The sequence below is a fragment of the Anabrus simplex genome, chromosome 1, assembly GCF_040414725.1.
Source record: "Anabrus simplex isolate iqAnaSimp1 chromosome 1, ASM4041472v1, whole genome shotgun sequence".
NCBI classification, from domain to species: Eukaryota; Metazoa; Arthropoda; class Insecta; order Orthoptera; family Tettigoniidae; genus Anabrus; species Anabrus simplex.
The window spans coordinates 1407598084-1407618777 of record NC_090265.1 but is presented as its reverse complement, the minus strand read 5'-3'; the positions used below and the strand labels follow the sequence as shown (position 1 = coordinate 1407618777).

The window sequence follows — 20694 nt, the reverse complement described above, 5'->3', positions numbered from 1 at the left end:
CTCTTTTGTATTGTTACAAAACCAATTTTTTGTAAACTAAGAGGTCCGCAACCCCACTATGTGCACTTTTGGTTCATTTCCATCTCTGTCATTTGTTTTCATTTCTCTTCTTCTTAGGTTAACACAGTTTATACCGTATTTCACGGCATAATCGTCGCACTTTTTATACCGAAATTTTCGAAAAAAATTGTAGGGTGCGACCATTATACGATGAATATTTAATACCAGTATTTGTATTACTCAAAAAATGTATTTATAACTAAATTGTATTTGATACAAATTTAAGATGCACGTAATACTCGCGTTTATACATCAAAATAATTAAAATAGTCTAAAACAAAATTCATAATTTTTTGCAACAAATCGGCGAACGTTTTTCCAACCTGAAAATAAAAAAGTTAATTTGTCATTAATTTGAGTATTAAAGTTAAAATATTACACTTAAAAAAAATTATCGCTTTGTTGTGAAATGCGGACTTACCGGTACGCAATTTATTCCAAATCTTCGGTGTCGCTATCGCAGGTTTCGCTATCTGATGCGCCGTCCGCGCCTCTGTTAATACCAGTATCAGATTCTTCGTCTCTCTGCCACACTGCGTCATCTTCGGAACCGTCTAGTGCATTCGAAATCCCAGTCCTTTTGAAGCTCTTGGAGACTAGTTCAGGTGGTATAAGATCCCAACTCTTCTTCACCCACGAGCATAACAAGTCCAAGGGTGGACGCCTGATATTTCCGGCGGGCGTCAATTGCTGATCGGCGCTCATCATCCACTCGTTGTAAAATCGACGTAAGTGGTCTTTAAAGGGTTTATTAACACATACGTCTAGTGGCTGCAAAGCAGATGTTAGGCCACCAGGAATGACTATCTGTCGTGTCTTATTTGTAGTGAGAATTTGCTTCACTTCGTTCACGAGGTGACCTCGGAAACTATCTAAAACAAGCAGAGCTGGTTGTTTTAGTAGTGCACCAGGTCTTCTATTCCACACAGTTTTAACCCAGTCCAGCATGAGTTCTACGTCCATCCAACCCTTTGGTTGCACTCGTACATGAATTCCACGGGGAAACTGTATATTCTTAGGCATCGTTTTCCTCTTGAAAATGATGTAAGGCGGCAACTTTCTCCCGTCAGCTGTAATGGCTAGCATTGCCGTGCATCGCAACTTCTCACTACCGCTGGTTTTCATTAATACACTCCGTGATCCTTTTAGCGCAATAGTGCTGTTGGGAGGCATATAAAAAAAAGATTGGAGTCTGATCGGCATTACCGATTTGAGAAAGCAAGTACGAAGTTTCCTTGCGCAAACGTATGACAAATCGGTGAAAATTTACAATCTTGTCCGTGTAATCAGCAGGCAACTTCTGGCTTAGTGTTGTTCTACTTCGCACTGACAGATTGTGTCGTCGCATGAACCCCTTAATCCACCCACGAGTCGCCTTAAACTGAGTTACCGGTATGTTGTGTTTGCGTGCTACCTCCTGTCCCTTAATTTGTAACATTTCATATGATACACTGCAGCCATTGTTACGTATTTCACTGACGTACCTAAACACTTCTTCGTCAATTATAGGAAACTTCCCTGTTTTAGGACCTCTAAACGCGCGTCTAGAAGGGTTTGTGCTTTTTAGCTTGTTTTTTACTTTCCGCCAGTCACGCACCAACTTTTCACTCACAGAAAATTTTCTTTCTGCAGCTCTGTTCCCGTGCTGTTCAGCGAAGGCAATTACGCTTAGCTTGAAGCCCGCAGAATAGTTTCTATATTTACCCATAATCGCTTATAAATGCTTCACACGTTAATGTTTTGCGATATAAATGACTTTCCGTAATTGTTCACTATTAAAACAAATTATTTCTGCAAACACCCAAAACACAAATTAAAAACTTAAATTCTCACGCACACATGTCTACAGTAATCACGTAAATCTGAAACAAATAAATGCATCTGTGATCTGTCCATTCCAGAGCAGCCAATACTGTTAGGCAGCAAGGAAGCATGCAACAATTTATCAGTTTAGCTCGTTGGTTGCGACACACTACTGCGCTTGCGCAAAGCTCGCAAACCGGAGCTCTAGCTAGCACGGTGTAGATCTACTGTATAGTTGACTGTATTCCGAGACGTCAGTAACAAACATTCATTTTTTTTCAATTTCTTTTAAACATACGGTAATTAGGTTAATATTTCTTCCCAGTTATTGATGATTTTACATTACATTACATTACTGACGAGTTTATAAAATAAAACTTTAATAGCATTGGATAATAATTATCTTGACTGCTTGGATAAAAGTTTTCATCCCATGCCCGGACACTTATGACGTAGTAGTAAGATAAGAGTCTAGCGATGACAACTGAGACATCGTAAATAATTCGGCTGAATAATTCCGTGGAAATCTGCGTTATCGTCTTGGATTTCACTTCGTGCGCAATAACACAGGAGCCGGCCTCATGGTGTAGGGGTAGCGTGCTAGCCTCTTACACGGAGGCCTCGGGTTCAATTCACGGCCGGGTCAGGGAATTTTACCTGTATCTGAGGGCTGGTTCGAGGTCCATTCAACCTACCTAGCCAGTATTTCCTGGCGACGTTGCCGATAAGCGATAACTTACAGCCTTACGTATTTCAAATGGGAACTCATAATATGTAGGTGGTGAATAAATAGTACACTGTCTCGCGACCACGTTGTCAAACTGCCGATAGTCTACCGGTAAGCCATGCGTCGTACATATACCAGTATTATTTATTTATGCGTTGTGCAACATGTCGCAAACGTGACTGTGTTGCCAAATTGCCCATAAACCATACACGTATTTAAATTGCGCATTCATGTGCAACTTACGTTGCAGTTCCATTTACCTTTTAACCAGATTAGTGAACAAAATTTGGACGTGCGACGATTATGTAATTAAAGGTTTAAAGTCTGATTTTTGTATTGAAAATAAAGGATGCGACGATTACGCGGTGGCGATGATTATGCCGTGAAATACGGTAGTTTCAATTATGTTTTGTATTAACCCCTGTTTCACTGAATTTTATCGCAGTGAGTTGTTTTTTGCTCCACATGATGATGTAAATATTGTATATTGTGCTAATTTTTTTTCTGTCTAGGCTCTTTTTTTTCCTTTTTCTTTTTTTTTTTTTTTCATTTGTTCCTTCATTATATTTCTTTTTTGCATTTTTGAGCTTGTATTATATACATTATTTCAAACCCCCCTCGCCCCCTTTTTCACTGAAGAGGGCTCAAACGACCTGAAACATGTTTGTGATTACTCCATCTAATGATGGAATATATGGTGTATTGAGTTAGGAGGATACACTCATTTTTTTCACCTTTGTAAAGTGAAAACCATCAATACGGAATGATTCTAATATCTTGTAATGACTCCTTGAGCCCGCTACAATCTATAGTTACATGTTTCCCTCGGCACCCTCTGGTGCAGCACATCCAGGACCTGCCAGCCAGGTGTTCGGATGCCGGTACCAGAATTACGTTTCTATGGCTGCCATGGGTGTAGAGGGAAATGAGTTAGCTGATAAGGTTGCCAAGAAGGCTGTTACATTGCCCTCGTTACCTTACAGGGTTCCAGCCAATGATATTCGCTCTCAGCAGAGACATTTGGTTATGTCCCATTGGAAGAATGGAGTGGCAGGCCACCCCTCTCCCGAATAAGTTGAGAGCGATAAAAGGAACTGCGAAGGTATGGAAAACTTTGTTTCAGGCTTCTCGGAGAGAAGCAGTGGTATTATGTCGTCTTCGGGTTGGTCACGGCATAGTAACGCACTCCTATTTACTGAAGGGTGAACGCCCCCCGATATGTACTTGCGGTGGTCCTACCCTTAGTACACATCCTTACAGAGTGCGTGGACCTGGTCGATCTGCGCCATAGTCTGAAACTGCCGTGTACCATCTCCCTCATCGTATGAGATAATGAGCAGTTAGCAGGCCTAGTCATCTCTTTTATGGGGGATAGTGCCCTTTTTTTTTATCTTTTATTTTTTTTATCGTGTGTTAAAGTGTATATTGTATTAGAGTATTTTTGTTGACTAAGCTTTTACCCCCATTGACTCTATTTTAGTTTGTGTTTGTGTATTTTAATGTGTTATTTTAACTTATAACTTGAATGATATATACTTCAGTTTAATTTGTATTTTCCATACTTTTATTAGAAAATAAGGCATTGTGAATTAGATCCACTGATCATTTTAATCTCAATCATTTTTCATTATCAGTTGTAAATGCTAGTGAGTGGATATATTTTACAATTTTAATTATGTTTTTTTCATTTCATCTCATGCCATTAGGGGTGATGACCTAGCTGTTAGGCCCCTTTAAATAACAATCATCATCATCATCATCATCATCATCATCAAATTTGTGAAGCTTATTTACTGATCCTTGTTTATCTCTAAATTAGAATTTTCGGTGTTTGAAATCATTACTGTATGTTGCTTTTATTTAATACTAGCTGTAGTACCCATCATTGACGGGACAGTCATTTAGAAAATGCAAAGTTATGTAACTCCACAGCTACTTCCCACCGATATTCAGGCATGCTATTTTACTCATGATGCAGCAGTAACCCCACCTATTGGAGATGAGTGGCAGCAGAAGAGAGAAATCACATCACAGTGGCCAATGTAATGTTGTTATTCATCAGTTTTATGAGGTTTTGATATTGTAGGCCTTCACATTTAGTTTTCTTCCAACTCTGGGATATTACGGCATCTCATGTAAAGCCAGTCCTTCCTTCTTTCATGACTCCCTCTTCTCTTATTCTTCAAGCGATCAGCCCTTTACGATTTTTTTCTCTCTTTATAATAGTCTTCACAATTTTCCTTGTTGATACGGACCAATGACCATGTGGTTTTACACATTAAGAAATGACAAAAGCCATTGCCAATTGACACAATTGAACAATATTTCCATGTTAGTAGTGCTTGGCATTGATATGGACTAAGCAACAAATGTCTAAATTCATGAATTCTATTATCATTATCGGTATGGTAAATCTGTATAAAAATAAATTATTAGAACTTGTATTCTCTATAATTTTTGTTATGTAATACTTTTCAATAGGACCAATAACATACGTATTTAAAAAAATTAAATTTTAGTTTAGTCACTTCCCCTAAAATACTATTAGCGTGAACAAAAATTATTTATAGCCTAGACTGTAGTATTTGATTCCCAGGCTTTACATACTGATTTTCTTCTATGTTCTCATTGTTTGGCATTGATATAGACTTGGCAACAAAAGTTAAAAAAATTCATTAATATCTGTTATTGTAGCCAGTATGGTAAAAATGTATAAGACATAACTGATTGGATATTTCATTCTATATAACTTCGCTTATGTAGTATTTGGTGATAGGACCGCTAATAACATAAATATTTGACAATAATATTTTAGGCCATCCCCCAAACTGCCATTTCACTCTGCGTGAATAAAATTATTTATAACGTATGTTGTAGTACATCGTTCCCAGACTTTACATACCGAGTTTCATTAAATTCTCTTCAGCCATTTTCTTGTGATGCCCATACATACATACATACATACTGAGAGATGATGGAAAAGTAAAAAGTGTATTTCCTTGTTTCTGTAGACACGACTGATACAGAAATACCATTCTTTTTAAATTCTGAGCAGTGTGCGGACAGAACTCTTATTTTATGTATATAGATATATATAATGAACCTGGACACAAACCAAGTTAATATATTTATTTCAGTAATTAAATGTGTAGTAACTGAATCATTTCTTGTTTGCATTATGTATTACACAAGTGCTTACACATATGGAAATCTTGTATAGTGAACCACTTCAAAATAAAATATTCGCAAAAAATGGAAACTTGACCATACATTTTAAAACAAGATATTCAAATTTAAGGCAGAAATATTATTCCTTAATGTTAATTAACCACAAAATTCCTCGTAAGAGGTACTATGAAATACAGTAGTGAGAAGAAATGTATATGATATTTTGAGTGCTGTATAGTTGTACATATCTTATGTGCTATGTAATTAAATTCGCTATGTATGTCTCTGTGATAGATATTTTTTTCTCTCTCTTTCTAGGCACCAAGACCACCTAAACAGCCCATTGTGCAAGATTTTCAGTTCTTTCCACCTCGCTTGTTTGAGCTACTAGATCAAGAAATCTACTATTTCAGGAAAACTGTAGGCTACAAGGTAAAATGTGCAAGAACACTATTATATTGTCTTCCATGAAAATGATAGTGTCCTTTATCTGTACATTTTTGTAACAGGTTCCCAAAAATCCTGAACTTGGATCAGATGCCTCTCGTATTCAGAAGGAGGAGCAAAGAAAAATTGATGACGCGCAGCCTCTTACAGAAGACGAGGTTGCTGAGAAAGAAAGACTTCTAACTCAGGTAATAGTCAATATGAAGTTATAAAACTCTAACAGTTCATGAAACAGATTTTCCTATTCCAATAATTTTGAAATGCCCTTTGAGCGTCAACATATTGATTGCTTGATTGATTGATTGATTGATTGATTGATTGATTGATTGATTGATTGATTGATTGATTGATTAGTTCTGTCAAGATTAAGGCCAGATGGCCTTTTCTTACATGTACCTAGATTAATATGAGACTGCATATTATATTTACAAACATCATAACAAAAAAGTGTACATAACTGAGATCATGGGTACATTACTGATATGTACACATAGAATAAAAATATATAAACAGCATTTAAGCATCCACTAAGTATACCAGATAATAAGAGCCTAATTTCAATAATGAAACTCATGCAAATAGTTTAAAAAAAATAGAAATAAAAAGTAATTAAATGATTAATATACGTAAGACACAATATGAATTTAACATGAGTCAGTAACACTGAGGCATTCATAAATGAAATGTGTTGACGTCTAAACATCAATAATTGATTAGTGTAGATTTATTTACACACTACAAAGACCTGCCAGGACCACAACTTACACTAGTACACATAATTACACCAGTTTGCGCTCTCTCTGCTCCCAGGAAGGATCAATCAATCAATCAATACTGATCTGCATTTAGGGCAGTCGCCCAGGTGGCAGATTCCCTGTCTGTTGTTTACCTAGCCTTTTCTTAAATGTTTTCAAAGAAATTGGAAATTTATTGAACATCTCCTTGGTAAGTTACTACAATCCCTAACTCCCCTTCCTATAAATGAATATTTGCCCCAATTTGTCCTCTTGAATTCCAACTTTATCTTCATACTAGCAAGGTACCCGTGCTTCGCTACGGTATTATACTGAAATTTACAATTGAATGTTTATTGTTTTAGATATATAATCCGCCGAAGTTCGCGATCTGACTCGTTTTCTGCGAGAATCCGCCAAAATTCGCGATCTGACTCGTTTTCTAATAGATTACGGTATGTTTCCTCCCATTTTTCAATCTTTCCTTCCAGCAATCGATTTCGTACTTCCCGGGCTAGGTCCAGATATTCCACCCGGTCAGTTGGGTCCCTAATTCTTTGCCATCTCTTCCTATAAGCGTTTTTAATATGAATCAAATCCTTCAGGAGATCCGGCTTGGTGTCGTCTTGGGTGCCTTCGCGGTACTGAACCCGCGGCCGGACTGCATTCTTAGTCATTACACGTCCAGGACCCGTTTCCAGGGTGGTCCGCACATTTGACAATGGTCCAGAACATTATTATTATTAGTATTCTTATTATTATTATTATTATTATTATTAAAATATGTTCTCGACCCCAGAGCAAGATGCAAGACCGGTACGTGGTGGTAAATTACATCTGCTGTCAGTGTCATTGTTACAATGTGACCAGCACCATTGTCGCGCGTAGGCAAGTGTGCGGGATTTCTGCCGACACCAATGACATACTTCCGTGCATTATTGACCTTATTATAGAGGTGAACAATTTGACGGTCCATCTCATTCCTATCGTTTATTTCAAATGTGTTTAAATTTTTATTTATATGCCAGGAGAATCTACTGTAATCTAAGAACGTTCTCCGAATGAAAAGATGGCTGTTGAAAACGAACCCAGGAAAGATTAAAAAATGATCGGTTTATGATCAGAATAAGTACATCGAAACTATATAGCCTGTTTCCAGTCATTCGACAGGGTAAGAAATGGAATGAATAAAGCCCCATCTAACGGCGACAATAGGAATTGTGCCGGCTGCCGAAGCACACCTCTGGGGCAATGATCGATGAATGACAAATGAAATGAAATTTGGACAGTGTTGCTGGAATGAATGATGACAGGGAAAATCGGAGTATCCGGAGAAAAACCTGTCCCGCCTCCGTTTTGTCCAGCATGAATATCACATGGAGTGACCGGGATTTGAACCACGGAACCCAGCTGCGAGAGGCCGGCGCGCTGCCGCCTGAGCAACGGAGGCTCCTTATAAGTACATTATGAACAGTAAAATCAATTGGTCTCACCTCCTTTTACACCCCACCGCCGTTAACTTAATTTACCCCCCACCAAAAAATAAATAATAGAAGGCGTGTTTCTTTATGTTGAAAGGAGATTCCAAACACCATTGTTCACGTCTGTTACCTTCAGTTTTGAGATGTAAGTATTCCCATAAAAATAATTCACTTTCTTTCACTTCTTTTCACCCCCCCCCCCCGTAAGTGAATTTTCCGGCAAAAAATACTTGTTTCTTTAATAGTCAAGGATCTTCTAAATAGGAATTATCCCGACTCTAGCTTCTTCAGTTTTTGATTTACATGTCTTCATGAAAGGAATTCAACTCCTTTTCACTCTCGCTCCCCTAGATGGTCTCCCCCCCCCCCCCCAAACGCGTTTTTCTTTGTTTAAGGAGATTCAAATACCAATTTTCACGTCCGTAACAACTTTAGTTTTTATTAGATGTATGTATTCTCATACAATTAAGTCAATTAATTTTTCAATTCTTTCATCCCCCCCCCCACCTTTATTGTATTTTCCGATAATACGTGTTTCTATACTTTTAAAGCAGATTCCAAATGTCTAATTTCACGTCTGTAATATCTTCATTTTTGAGATATCAGTAGCCTAATTAAAAGAATTCAACACCATTTTCAGTCACTTTTACCCCCCACCCTTCTACCCAAGTGGTATTTCCGAAAGCTAAAAATACACGTTTCTTTATTTTTAATAGAGATAAAAAATACAATTTTGCACTTTTATAACATGTTAAGTTTTTGAGATGTACTGTAGAAATTCTCTTTTTAAAATTTCACCCCTTTGTAGTTCCCCTTAAGTGGAGTTTCCAAAAACAAATCACCTATCTTTTTTTACATTTACAGAGATTCCAAATACCCAGTTTTTACGTCTGTAACATTTTACGTTTCTCAGATATTCTGTAGATATAGTCTTTCAAAAAATTCACCCCAGTTTGTCACTCCTGTTTAACCGCCATTAAAATGGATTTTCCAAAAACAAAAAAATGCGTGTTTCTTTATTTTTAAAGGAGCTCCCGTATACAAATTTTCAGTTCTGTAATATCTTCAGTTTCTGAGATATATGTATCCTCATTAAAGGCATTCAACCAATTATTCACCCTTTTACACCCCTCCTATTAGGATTTACAGAAAACAAAAAAATACGTGTTCCTTTATTTTTAGAGGAGATTCTAACTACCAATTTTTACATCTGTAAATTTTCAAGTTTTAAGATGTAGACACACTCATTTTAAAAAATTCACCCCGCCTTTTCACCCCCCAATATTTGGATTTTCCAAAAACGAAAAACGTGTTTCTTTACTTTTAAAGTAGATCCAAAATACTAATTTTCAGGTCTGTAATATCTTCAGGTTCTGAAATATAAGTAGCCTCATGAAAGGCATTCAATCCATTATTCACCCTTTTACACCCTTCCTATTGGGATTTAACGAAAACAAAAGAATACCTGTTTCTTTATTTTTAAAGGAGATTCTAAATACCAATTTTTACATCTGTAAACTTAAGTTTTGAGATATAGATACACTCATTTTAAAAAATCACCCCCTCTTCATCCCCCCCATTAATTGGAATTTCCACAAAAAGAAAAATACGTGTTTCTTTATTTTTAAAGGAGATCCCAAACACCAATTTTCAGGTCTGTAATATCTTCAGGTTCTGAAATATAAGTAGACTCATGAAATGCATTCGACCCCGTTTTCAACCTTTACCACCCTTCCTATTATGATTTTCCGAAAACAAAATATACGTGTTTCTTTATTTTTAATGGAGATTCTAAATACCAATTTTTACATCTATAACCTTTAAAAGTTTTGAGATATAGATACAGTCATTTTAAAATATTACCCCCTTTTCACCCCCCTTAATTGGGTTTTCCAGAAAAACAAAAAATACGTGTTTCTTTATTTTTAAAAGAGATCCCAAACACCAATTTTCAGGTCTATAATATCTTCAGTTTCTGAGATATAAGTATCCTCATTAAAGGCATTCAACCCATTTTTCACCCCTTTTCACTCCTCGTATTGCAATTTTCCGAAAACAAAGAAATACGTGTTTCTTTATTTTTAATGAAGATTCTAAATACCAATTTTTACATCTGCAAACTTTAAAAGTTTGGAGATATAGATTCACTCATTTTAAAAATTCACCCCCTTTTCACCCTCCCATTAATTGGATTTTACAGAAACAAAAAAATACGTGCTTCTTTATTTTTAAAAGAGATCAAAAGTACCAATTTTCAGGTCTGTAATATCTTCAGTTTCTGAGATATAAGTACCGGTATCCTGATTAAAGGCATTCAATCCATTTTCCCCCATTTTCACCCTTTTTCATCCCTCATATTGGGATTTTCTGAAAACAAAAAAATACGTGTTTCCTTATTTTTAAAGAAGATTCTAAATACCAATTTTTACATATGTAAACTTTTAGAGTTTTGAGATATAGATACACTCATTTTAAAATTTCACCCCCATTTTCACCCCCTTAGCGAAGGAATATCCAAAAATCCTCTTTTAGCGAGCACCTACATCATAATATGAATATAGCCCCAAAATTTCATTTCTTTATGTCCAGTAGTTTTGGCTCGGCGATGATGAATCAGTCAGTCAATCAGTAAAATGGCACACAATAATCAGGATAATGCTAACATTCTTGCAGAATACTTTAAAGAGTTACTTAATTGTGAGGATCCTGTGGAACATTTAGAATTTGATCCTAACCCAAAAAATAAAACTCCATTACAAAAGATTATACCACCAGTTTACAATGAAGTGAAAACGGCAATTAATGCACTTAAAAACTACAAAGCAGCAGGAGAGAATCAAATAGTAGCAGAAATATGGAAGAATGCTAATGATCAGACTATTCAAAACCTACATAAATACATCATTGATATTTGGAACACGGAGAAGCTTCCTGAGGAATGGAATACAGCGATAATCCACCCGCTGCACAAGAAAGGTGATCGCTCCGATCCAAATAATTATCGGGGGATATCCTTACTTGATATTACATACAAGATTTTATCCAAGATTATATACACAAGAATCCAAGAACAACTCGACCAAGAACTTGGAGAATATCAGGGAGGATTTCGACCAGGTAGAAGCTGTCCAGATCAAATCATTAGTTTAAAATGGATAATGAAGCACCAAAGAGTTCGAAGTAAGGGTCTGGTCATCACGTTTGTAGATTTTAAAAAAGCATACGACAGTATTCATCGTGACTCATTATTAAAAAGCCTTAAAGAATTTGGCTTACATCAAAAACTTGTTAACCTCATTAATATGACTTTTAAAAATACGAAGGCAAAAGTTAAATTTAGAGGTGAATTATCAGAATCATTCACTATAAGAACTGGACTTCGACAAGGAGACGGACTTTCACCATTGTTATTTAATTGTGCATTGGAGAAGGTTATGCGTGAATGGAACAAGAAATGCCAACCAACTATCAAGATCGGTAGAAATATTAAACTCAACTGCCTTGCTTTTGCGGACGATTTAGCATTACTTGCAAATACAATAGATGAGGCTAAATTTCAAATTGAACAACTAGAAATTATAGCTAAAAAAATGGGATTACAAATTTCATTTGAAAAAACAGAAATGATGCCAACTTTTAAAGTTGATTTACCAGTTATTCAGCTGAACAGTAATAAAGAGATTAAAATTGTTCAGAAATTCAAATATCTTGGGGAAATAATAACATGGAACACAAATGAAAAAGAAGCAATAGAACACAGAACAACTAAATTTAAACAAGCATAAAGACTTACCTGGCCAACCTATAAAAAAAAATCTCTTTCGATAAACGCTAAGCTGAAACACTATAATTCCATAGTTAAACCAGAGGCAACCTATGCTAGTGAAACTTTATTCAAATTAAATGTAAAATCTACAACAGACAAATTACAGAAAACTGAGAGAAGAATTCTTAGAACAATTATTAATAAAAAACACCAAGTTGATGGACAGTGGAGATTGTTGCCTAACAACATTGTCTATCGTGAATGTGAATCAATAATATCTACAATGCGTAAAAGAAGAATTTCCTTTTTCTGTCACATATCAAGATTAGCAGACACCAGGATATTGAAACAACTATTCGATTACTTTTTGAAGAATAAAATCAATAATAATTGGTTCAAAGAAGTTCAGGACGATTTGGAAGAATTGGGTATAACTCGGCAACAAATCAAAGACAGAAAAGAGAAGAGGATTTTGAAGAACAAAAGCATAAGTCTCAAACAAAAAGCAGTTGAACGGAAACAATATACTATATCGGACACACAAAGGGCTTCCAGGTCGGAGAGGATGAAAAAGTTCTGGGAGAAGAAGAAGAAGAAATTATCTCAAATGTATTGATTTCAGTGCTCCAATGTGGGCGTAAAATATGTAAATAAATAAATAATATATATAGATTGTGATCTTTCCTACTTTTAAAGACGCCACTCAAACTAATTCGTATACTAATGTCATTACAAGTGATTATTAATTAATGTTTAACATTTAATACTAATGTCATTCCACGTCATCTCTCCGCTGACAGCTCGGAACATACCACTTAGTCGAGCAGCTCGTCTTCTTTCTCCCAATTCTTCCCAGCCCAAACTTTGCAACATTTTTGTAACGCTACTCCTTAGTCGGAAATCACTCAGAACAAATCAAGCTGCTTTTCTTCAGAAGTTCTTGAATCAGGTAATCTTGGTGAGGGTCCCATACACTGGAACCATACTCTAGTTGGGGTCTTACCAGAGACATAAGTCATAAAGGTACAATGCTGGGCTGAGTGGCTAAGATGGTTCAGGCACTGGCCTTCTGACCCCAACTTGGCAGGTTTGAACCTGGCTCAGTCCGGTGGTATTTGAAGGTGCTTGAATACGTCAGCCTTGCGTCAGTAGATTTACTAGCACACAAAAGAACTCCTGCAGGACTAAATTCCAGCAACACAACATCTCCGAAAACCATAAAAGTAGTTAGTGGGACATAAAGGCAGTAACATTAACATGAAGGTAAGAGGGTCAATCCAGGTTAGGGCGTTGTCAGAAAAATTAAACTAGCAGAATTTAAAAATTAATATGTAAAAATCTACTGTGTCGAATGCTTCACTTAAGTCCAGGAGTACAAGAAGATTTGTCTTGTCTTTTGTCCATTGCTTTGTGTATGTTGTTGGTAACTTTCAGCATAATAGTGGTAGAAATGTGACATCCTCGAAAATCTGACTGCAGAGGTTCGAGGAGATAGTGACTAAGTAATTCCTTGTACGCTGATGAATAATGTACCAAAGTGCTTTAAATGCAGCAGGTAGTGTACTGATTGACTGATGATCTCTAACAACACTAGTAGTGGATGATATTTTCCTTAGGGCCATATCTTGGCTAGCCTCCAAATACAGTGAAATCTCATTAAGACGTTTCTGCAGGGGACAAGGAAAAAAGTGTGTTAAGTGAGAAAATGTACTAATGAATATGCGAATAAAAACTATCCAATAGGAATATGGAAACACTAGATATGATTTTTCCGACATGAGGGCATTTTACGTCAGGTATCCGCTGGTACAGTGAAAACTATAGGCCTATCTACTATGTCTCAAGATGAGAGGAAAGTATTAAAAGGTGTGAAAAACACGAAAGAACAAATATGAAAACCTTTTCTACTGGGAATTATAAAATAAGTACCAGTACACTAAAAGGTGTAAAAAACACGAGACAAATATGAAAATGTGAACAGGAGCCAACAAAATTATCTAAGTATCATTGCGGATCACACTCTTTCTAAAACAAATGTTAGTAGAAACCTTTTATTTTGGAGCAGTGGGTTATTAAACATTTTCTGGTCACACTCTTAGACATTGAACTGGAGGTTACACTCAACCTTGTGCAACTGCAAAGAATGACTTCGGCTGCCATTTTGAATCAAACAAAACTTGACCAACTTGAGTGAATGAGTCGAAATTCGAAGGTGTGAGTTTCAACATTTGCGACCTCTACGCACTTATGACGGTCCACTTTCTGGCAGATTTTAATTTTGTCTTCATTATTAAGGAATTTCACATTTTCCGTATCCATAACTAGGTTATCACAAGACAAATATGCACCACACTAGTCAATTTCACATAATTATGTTCCTAATCTAGATATAGGCTACCATATCATGCAAAAAATATTAGCTAAACTTCACGGAACTACTCAACTCAAAATACATTTCTACCTTCTGAATGGAATGCGAAATACAAGCACAAACAGGCTCACTCTGCTAACCGGCAAGCAAAACTGAACTATGCTGTGGCTAACGACTTGCTCCACGAAAGTGCAATTTATCCTTTAAAGTTCAGGAAGGCCTTTTCCCGTAATCACGCAACTGTGGCAACGGCTCTTACCCGAGTTGGAAATCACGTATCTTTCAGAAGGGATGACAAATACAGTAACATTTTCATGTGTAGGAAAAATGTAATCATGCTAAGTGGTAATAGCGAAAATTCGTGACGTGATAAGCAAGGTGTTTTTATATAGATTTAATATGATGAGAATCGGGACTTCGAGTTTTTGACTTGCTAAGTGGGAAGACTTGTTAATGAGGAAGGCACTAACGAGGTTTCACTGTAGTCAGAAATATCCCATGACTGAGAGATGAGTTGAAAATGTGAGTATAATGGGAAGTACATCAATATTCCCATATTGTCAGGCCTCCTTGCTTTAGATTTTATCTGATTCACTGCATTTCTAAGCTAGAAGGGTGTTGGGTTGGAGTTAAAATTTCTTTGTGTTGGTATACTATGTGCAACAATGCATGGTCAACACCTGCTGTCTAATTCTTGCGCTAGCAGAGAATGGACTGGTGTAAAACATCATATATGTGGTTTTTTTTTAATTTAATGAAGAAAACTGGGGTGCCCATATTTTGAAAGAATGCTGATATCACTTTTCTCAAACAATGGATCCTGTTACAATGTTTTCCAGCCTTGATCTGCGTGTCATCAGTAGCACGTTAGAACTGAAGTCTGAACATGTGTTAAGTATGACAACAAGTTCTAGTTATCGCTTGTTCATGGCTAGAGAAAAGCTTAGGTTTATTGAAGATGAAGATGCAGAAAACATTAGAAACCATGCAGCAGGAAGAAAGTATGATGTCAGAGAAAGTTTAATCAGTACTGGCAGAAAAGCAAAACATGACCTCAGGAAACATATAGTTATCACCGGGCATTTTGCGGCCAAGAGGCGAAGCCAATCGGTCAACTTAATTTTATGCAATCTTACTACTTGCTCATCACAGTCTGTTGCTTTGTCCATTTTACTTGTAATAGCAGCCTTTTAATGTCAATAATTTTGATACTTTCACCTTTGTAATTCTTCATATTGTAGAAAATTTTTAAAACCAACATTGTTATTTTTAATGTTAATTTTAGTTTGTCTTTTCAAGATCTTTTAAATTAATTTCATCTTATTATATGTTAATCAGGTGCTTATTTTTATTCCGAGGTTAAGACAATGGCTGATGATGCCTTCATACTAGGCAAAACATATACCATTTTTAGTTAATAGATCAAAGTAAATCATCCTAGACTATGACTTATTGTATTGATTAGGTGGTCAATTTAATCAATTACTGTTATTGCCGGGCTGAGTGGCTCAATTCCGGCACCTTGGCATCTCCGAAGACCGTAAAAGTAGTTAGTGGGACGTAAAGCAAATATTATTGTTATTGTTGTTATTATTATTATTATTATTATTATTATTATTATTATTATTATTATTATTATTATTATTATTACTGTTATTATTCTATTCTAATGAGATAGAAACCGGATAAAAGGAATGGACCCGATATTGTAGGGAAAACAAATTTTATACCAAAAGAAAAGGAAAAATTCTTGGTGGAATGATTCTGTTCAGCAAGCCATACTAGATAAGAAATGGCAAGACGTGAAAGAGGTAAAGAGAACCTGAAAGATGCAGATAAGGATTGAACTAAAACAGAAGTATAGAGACCTAAAACTCAGAGCAAAGAGTAATTAAATATGAGAAAGAGAAAAACTGGCTTGAATTTACTGACAAATTAGTAGAAGATAGTAAAGGAAATAAGAATCTTCTGTACAGAATTTTGGAAAATGAGAGAACTATTCATGTACCAATTAAAGCATTGGAAAGAGATGATGGAATTATAACGTGGAGAGAGGAAGACGTTTGGGAAGGGATGAGAAGGTATTTTTCTTCCATGTCTAATGGAACAGACCCAGCAGAAAACACTCGAAGATTTGGAATTGGGTACTGGGAACAAGGCTGGAAAAAGTGAATCCCCATTGACTTGGTTTGAGATTGAAAATGCTCTGAACAGTATGAGCAAAGGCAGATCACCTGGCCTGGATGAGGTGAGGTGAGCTGAGACATGATTAAAGCTGCTGAAACTTGTGGACTTCATTGGCTATTTAGAGTGATGAATGTTGAGTGGAATGAAGAAAAAATCCCGACTGGACTAAGGGTTGTATAGTCCCCATCTTCAAGAAAGGAAATAGATGGATGTGGCAATTATAGAGGAATCACTCCTGTCTCATGGACTTAACCCTTTGTTGACAGACGGTACTAAGTACCAAGTTATATTATTGCATGTAAAATATATAGTTCACTTCAAAATACGTAGTTGACCGACGGTACGTTTAAGTTCCATGTTTAAGGATCATAGAACACTTATTTATAGATTGATCAAACTATTTGCGTGTTTCATATTTCATCTGTTCATTATCGATGCAGTGTTCCAGATTGAGTCATTCAAGTGTGACAATAGTAGTGCTCATTGGATTGTTATAAACAACAAATAAGGTCCTAAAATGTGCTATATGAAAGTGTTTTGTGATTAATGTAGCAATTTGAGTGGATAGATATATACATTTAGTAACATTACCGTAATTTTATCTTGGCCTTATAAGTACCGACGGGCAACTAGGCATACTTGCCTATAGTCCAATCATAACCTAATATCTGATTTGTTAGCTCGTGCTATAAGTGTGCAACTTATTTTTCAGAGCTTGCGATGTCTGCTCACAGGCAAATTTATGTAGATGAGAGAGAGATAAAAGAATTACTGGATATTCCATTGGATAATGATGGTGACACAGACACTGAAAGCGATGGTGAAGAATTTGGACCTGGCGTGAATGCATTTGGTCGAGTATTTCGGTAATTTTGGAACATGCTTGATGTGTGGTTTGTCGATGCATACATCATTTATAATGGACTGTTTGAGAAAATAACATTGTTACAGTTTAGGAGATCAGTAGCTTGCGGAATAATGGAAATGAAGACAATGCTACCATCCAAGAGACTGTCAAACATACCGAAGAGGGCAAGTCCATAACAGCAGCCTATTCACAACAAACGTCGTTGTAAAGCATGTATTACTGTGGCCAAAGCATTCGTCTTGCAAATCGTGGAGCACATTTGGTCAAATATTGAAGTACATGAGGCAGATGCGAAGTGTGCTTCAGTATACAAATTCAATCAATTCTCAGTGCCCTTTTTGTGGCATTTTTCTCTGCTGCAATGAGAAGAACTCTTTTGCTGAATATCATTGTGTAGATTTATAATTTGGTAATTGTTAATGAGAATGCCAAATAATTGAGTGCTGATTCTGATATGAAAATATAGCTCTCATGACACTACAAGTCTGATACAATTTTGAGTTTTACCATCTGGTATTTCTATTTTTTTTTTTTATTATTATTTTATTTGTTATTATTTTATTTTTTATTATTTTATTATACAGCTCACAGTGTAAATATGAATTAATAATACAAATATACTTTGTGTATACCAGATATTGTAAATTTTTAATTTTTGTTTGAGGACACCATTACCTTCAGTTACCTCATTGCTTGACGGTACTTATAAGTACCATTCAAAAATTTTCCAAAATTTGTTGAGGTAAAATTTTTGAAACATCAACTTACTTCTTTTGAGCTCCCTTGATGAGAATTTTACAGGAATTAATATAAAATATGAATATTTGTAGCCTTGGGTAACAAAGGGTTAAGTTGATGGAGAAAGTGATAGAAAAAAAGATTTCAAAAGATCATTGAACCACAGCTTGAGAAAGAACAATACGGGTTTCGAAGTAACAGCTCAACAACAGATCTCATTTCTGTTAGGATGATAATGGAAAAACAGTGGGAAGAGGGAAAAATGTCCTTTGTCTTTCTGGACCTAGAAAAAGCCTATGACAGCATATTGAGGTTAAAACTTTGGGATTGCTTAAGAAGGAGAAACATTCCAATATCTTTCATCAGTAAAGAAAAAATGTTGTCCAAACACTGCCAGTGCGGTGAGAGGATAGGAAATGACCATTCCAACTGGTTTGTAACAAGTAAAGGAGTGCAACAAGGCAGCACTTTGTCACCTCTACTATTTATCACAGTGATGGATGAGATAATGAAAAGAGTGAAACAGCACTGCAGATGTTGTGATTTGGGGAGGTAATGAGGAAGAAGTTCAAGGAAAGATTAATGCTTGGAACTGTCATTGTTAGGAATTTGGACTTAAAATCAACCGTAAGAAAACGGTTGTTTTGACAGTCAACAGACAAAAGTCAGGAGCAAATATCACAGTAGACGAACAGAAATTGTAAGAAGTTCACCACTTCCAATACCTCGGTAGTGTCCTGACTGAAGATAACCGATCAAATGCTGAAATCGCAGAGTTCAAAGATGAGTTGTCCTTTACTATCAGGTTAGAAGCCTTCTCACCGGGCTAGTTGGCCGTGCGGTTAGGGGTGCACAGCTATGAGCTTGCATCCACGAGATAGTGGGTTTGAATCCCAGTGTCGACAACCCTGAAGATGGTTTCCCATTTTTCACACCAGGCAAACGCTGGGGCTGTACCTTAATTAAGGCCACGGCCACTTCCCACTCCCAGCCCTTTCCTATCCCATCGTTACCATAAGACCTGTCTGTGTTGGTGCGACCTAAAGCAAATTCATTTTTTAAAAAAGCCTTCTCTGGGACAGCCAGATTCCAATACTAGCCAAACGAACACTTTATCAGGCTTACTTTTTGCTCATAACAACCTATGGCATTGAAACTTGTATCATCACAGACAGAGATAAAAGTACACTCCAAGCTGCAGAAATGAAATTCCTCCAGACAATGCTGCAAAAAGCCAGGAGAGACAAGGTACGCAACGAGAGGATTCGCCAAGAGATTTCAATAAGAGAATCGTTATGCGATACCATAATCAGACCAAGATTGAAATGGTATGGCCATGAAATGAGAATGGATTCTTGCTCAGTAGCTAAGGAATGGTTGGAGAAAACCTTTGATGGCAAAAGACCTAGAGGCAGACCTTGAAGGAGGTGGATCCAACAAGTCAAACAAGATCTAGAACATAGAGGAGTGGATTGGAACCAAGTACAGGAAGAACAGTACCTGAATGTACTGAAGTGGCAAGCGCTGATACATTACACCCAGGAAACTGGAGACAATTAATCAAGAAAACCAGCACACTGCAGTAAACAGAGAGCTGTTCCCACACAGGGGTCAGATGTTAGCTAAATGAGCAGTGGCTCAGTGATGTATGGCTGTTCTGCCATTGACGCTTTGCCTACTTCAAAAGGTACTGTAATGCACGAGTAATGAACATGAATTGAAACTCAACATTTTTTCTTTCTTTTTTTTTTTTAGTGACGAAGTGGAGCTTAACAATTTACATGAGGTACATATAACATTTATGCTGAAATAACATTACTCATAATTGTAAAGTATTTGTATTGGGTAAAGCATTACAAATACTTTACAATTATGAGTAGTGTTATTTCTGCATACACTGACTTAGCAAATGTCATGGGATAGTCACCTAATAGCGAGTGGGGCCTCCTCTGGCCCTGCGAACTGCAGTGAGACGCCGTAGAAGTGAGTTGTCAAGTCCCTGGTAGTCTTCTGGACGCAGCTGACACCAAATCGTTTGCAGAGCGGCCGCCAATGCTGGTCTGTTCGTGGGTGCAGGATCCATGGCACGGTGCCTGCGTTCCAGGACATCCCAGATATGCTCGATAGGGTTCATATCGGGGCTCCTGGGTGGCCATGGCAGTCGTTGGACCTCCGCTGCATGTTCCTGGAATCATTCCCGGGCAACGTGGGAGCGATGTGGCGGCGTGTTATCATCTTGAAACACTGCAGAACCGTGTGGGCGCTGGAAGGCCAAAAATGGGTGGAGATGGTCTCCGAGCAGCTCAACATACCGCGTACCATTCAAAGTCTCTTCCGGAACAAC

The 20694-nt window shown here is 36.8% G+C and overlaps 1 protein-coding gene across 2 annotated transcripts in view; it reads left to right on the top strand.

Annotated features, from left to right (window-relative positions):
* The window catches only part of Iswi (Imitation SWI), a 304965-nt gene that overhangs the window by 249593 nt on the left and 34678 nt on the right, over window positions 1–20694 (top strand). For both annotated transcript variants that reach the window (XM_068225541.1, XM_068225540.1), the window contains exons 17-18: window positions 6077–6190; window positions 6268–6393. In XM_068225541.1, the coding sequence (XP_068081642.1) occupies window positions 6077–6190; window positions 6268–6393 (240 nt within the window). The remainder of the gene's footprint in view (window positions 1–6076; window positions 6191–6267; window positions 6394–20694) is intronic.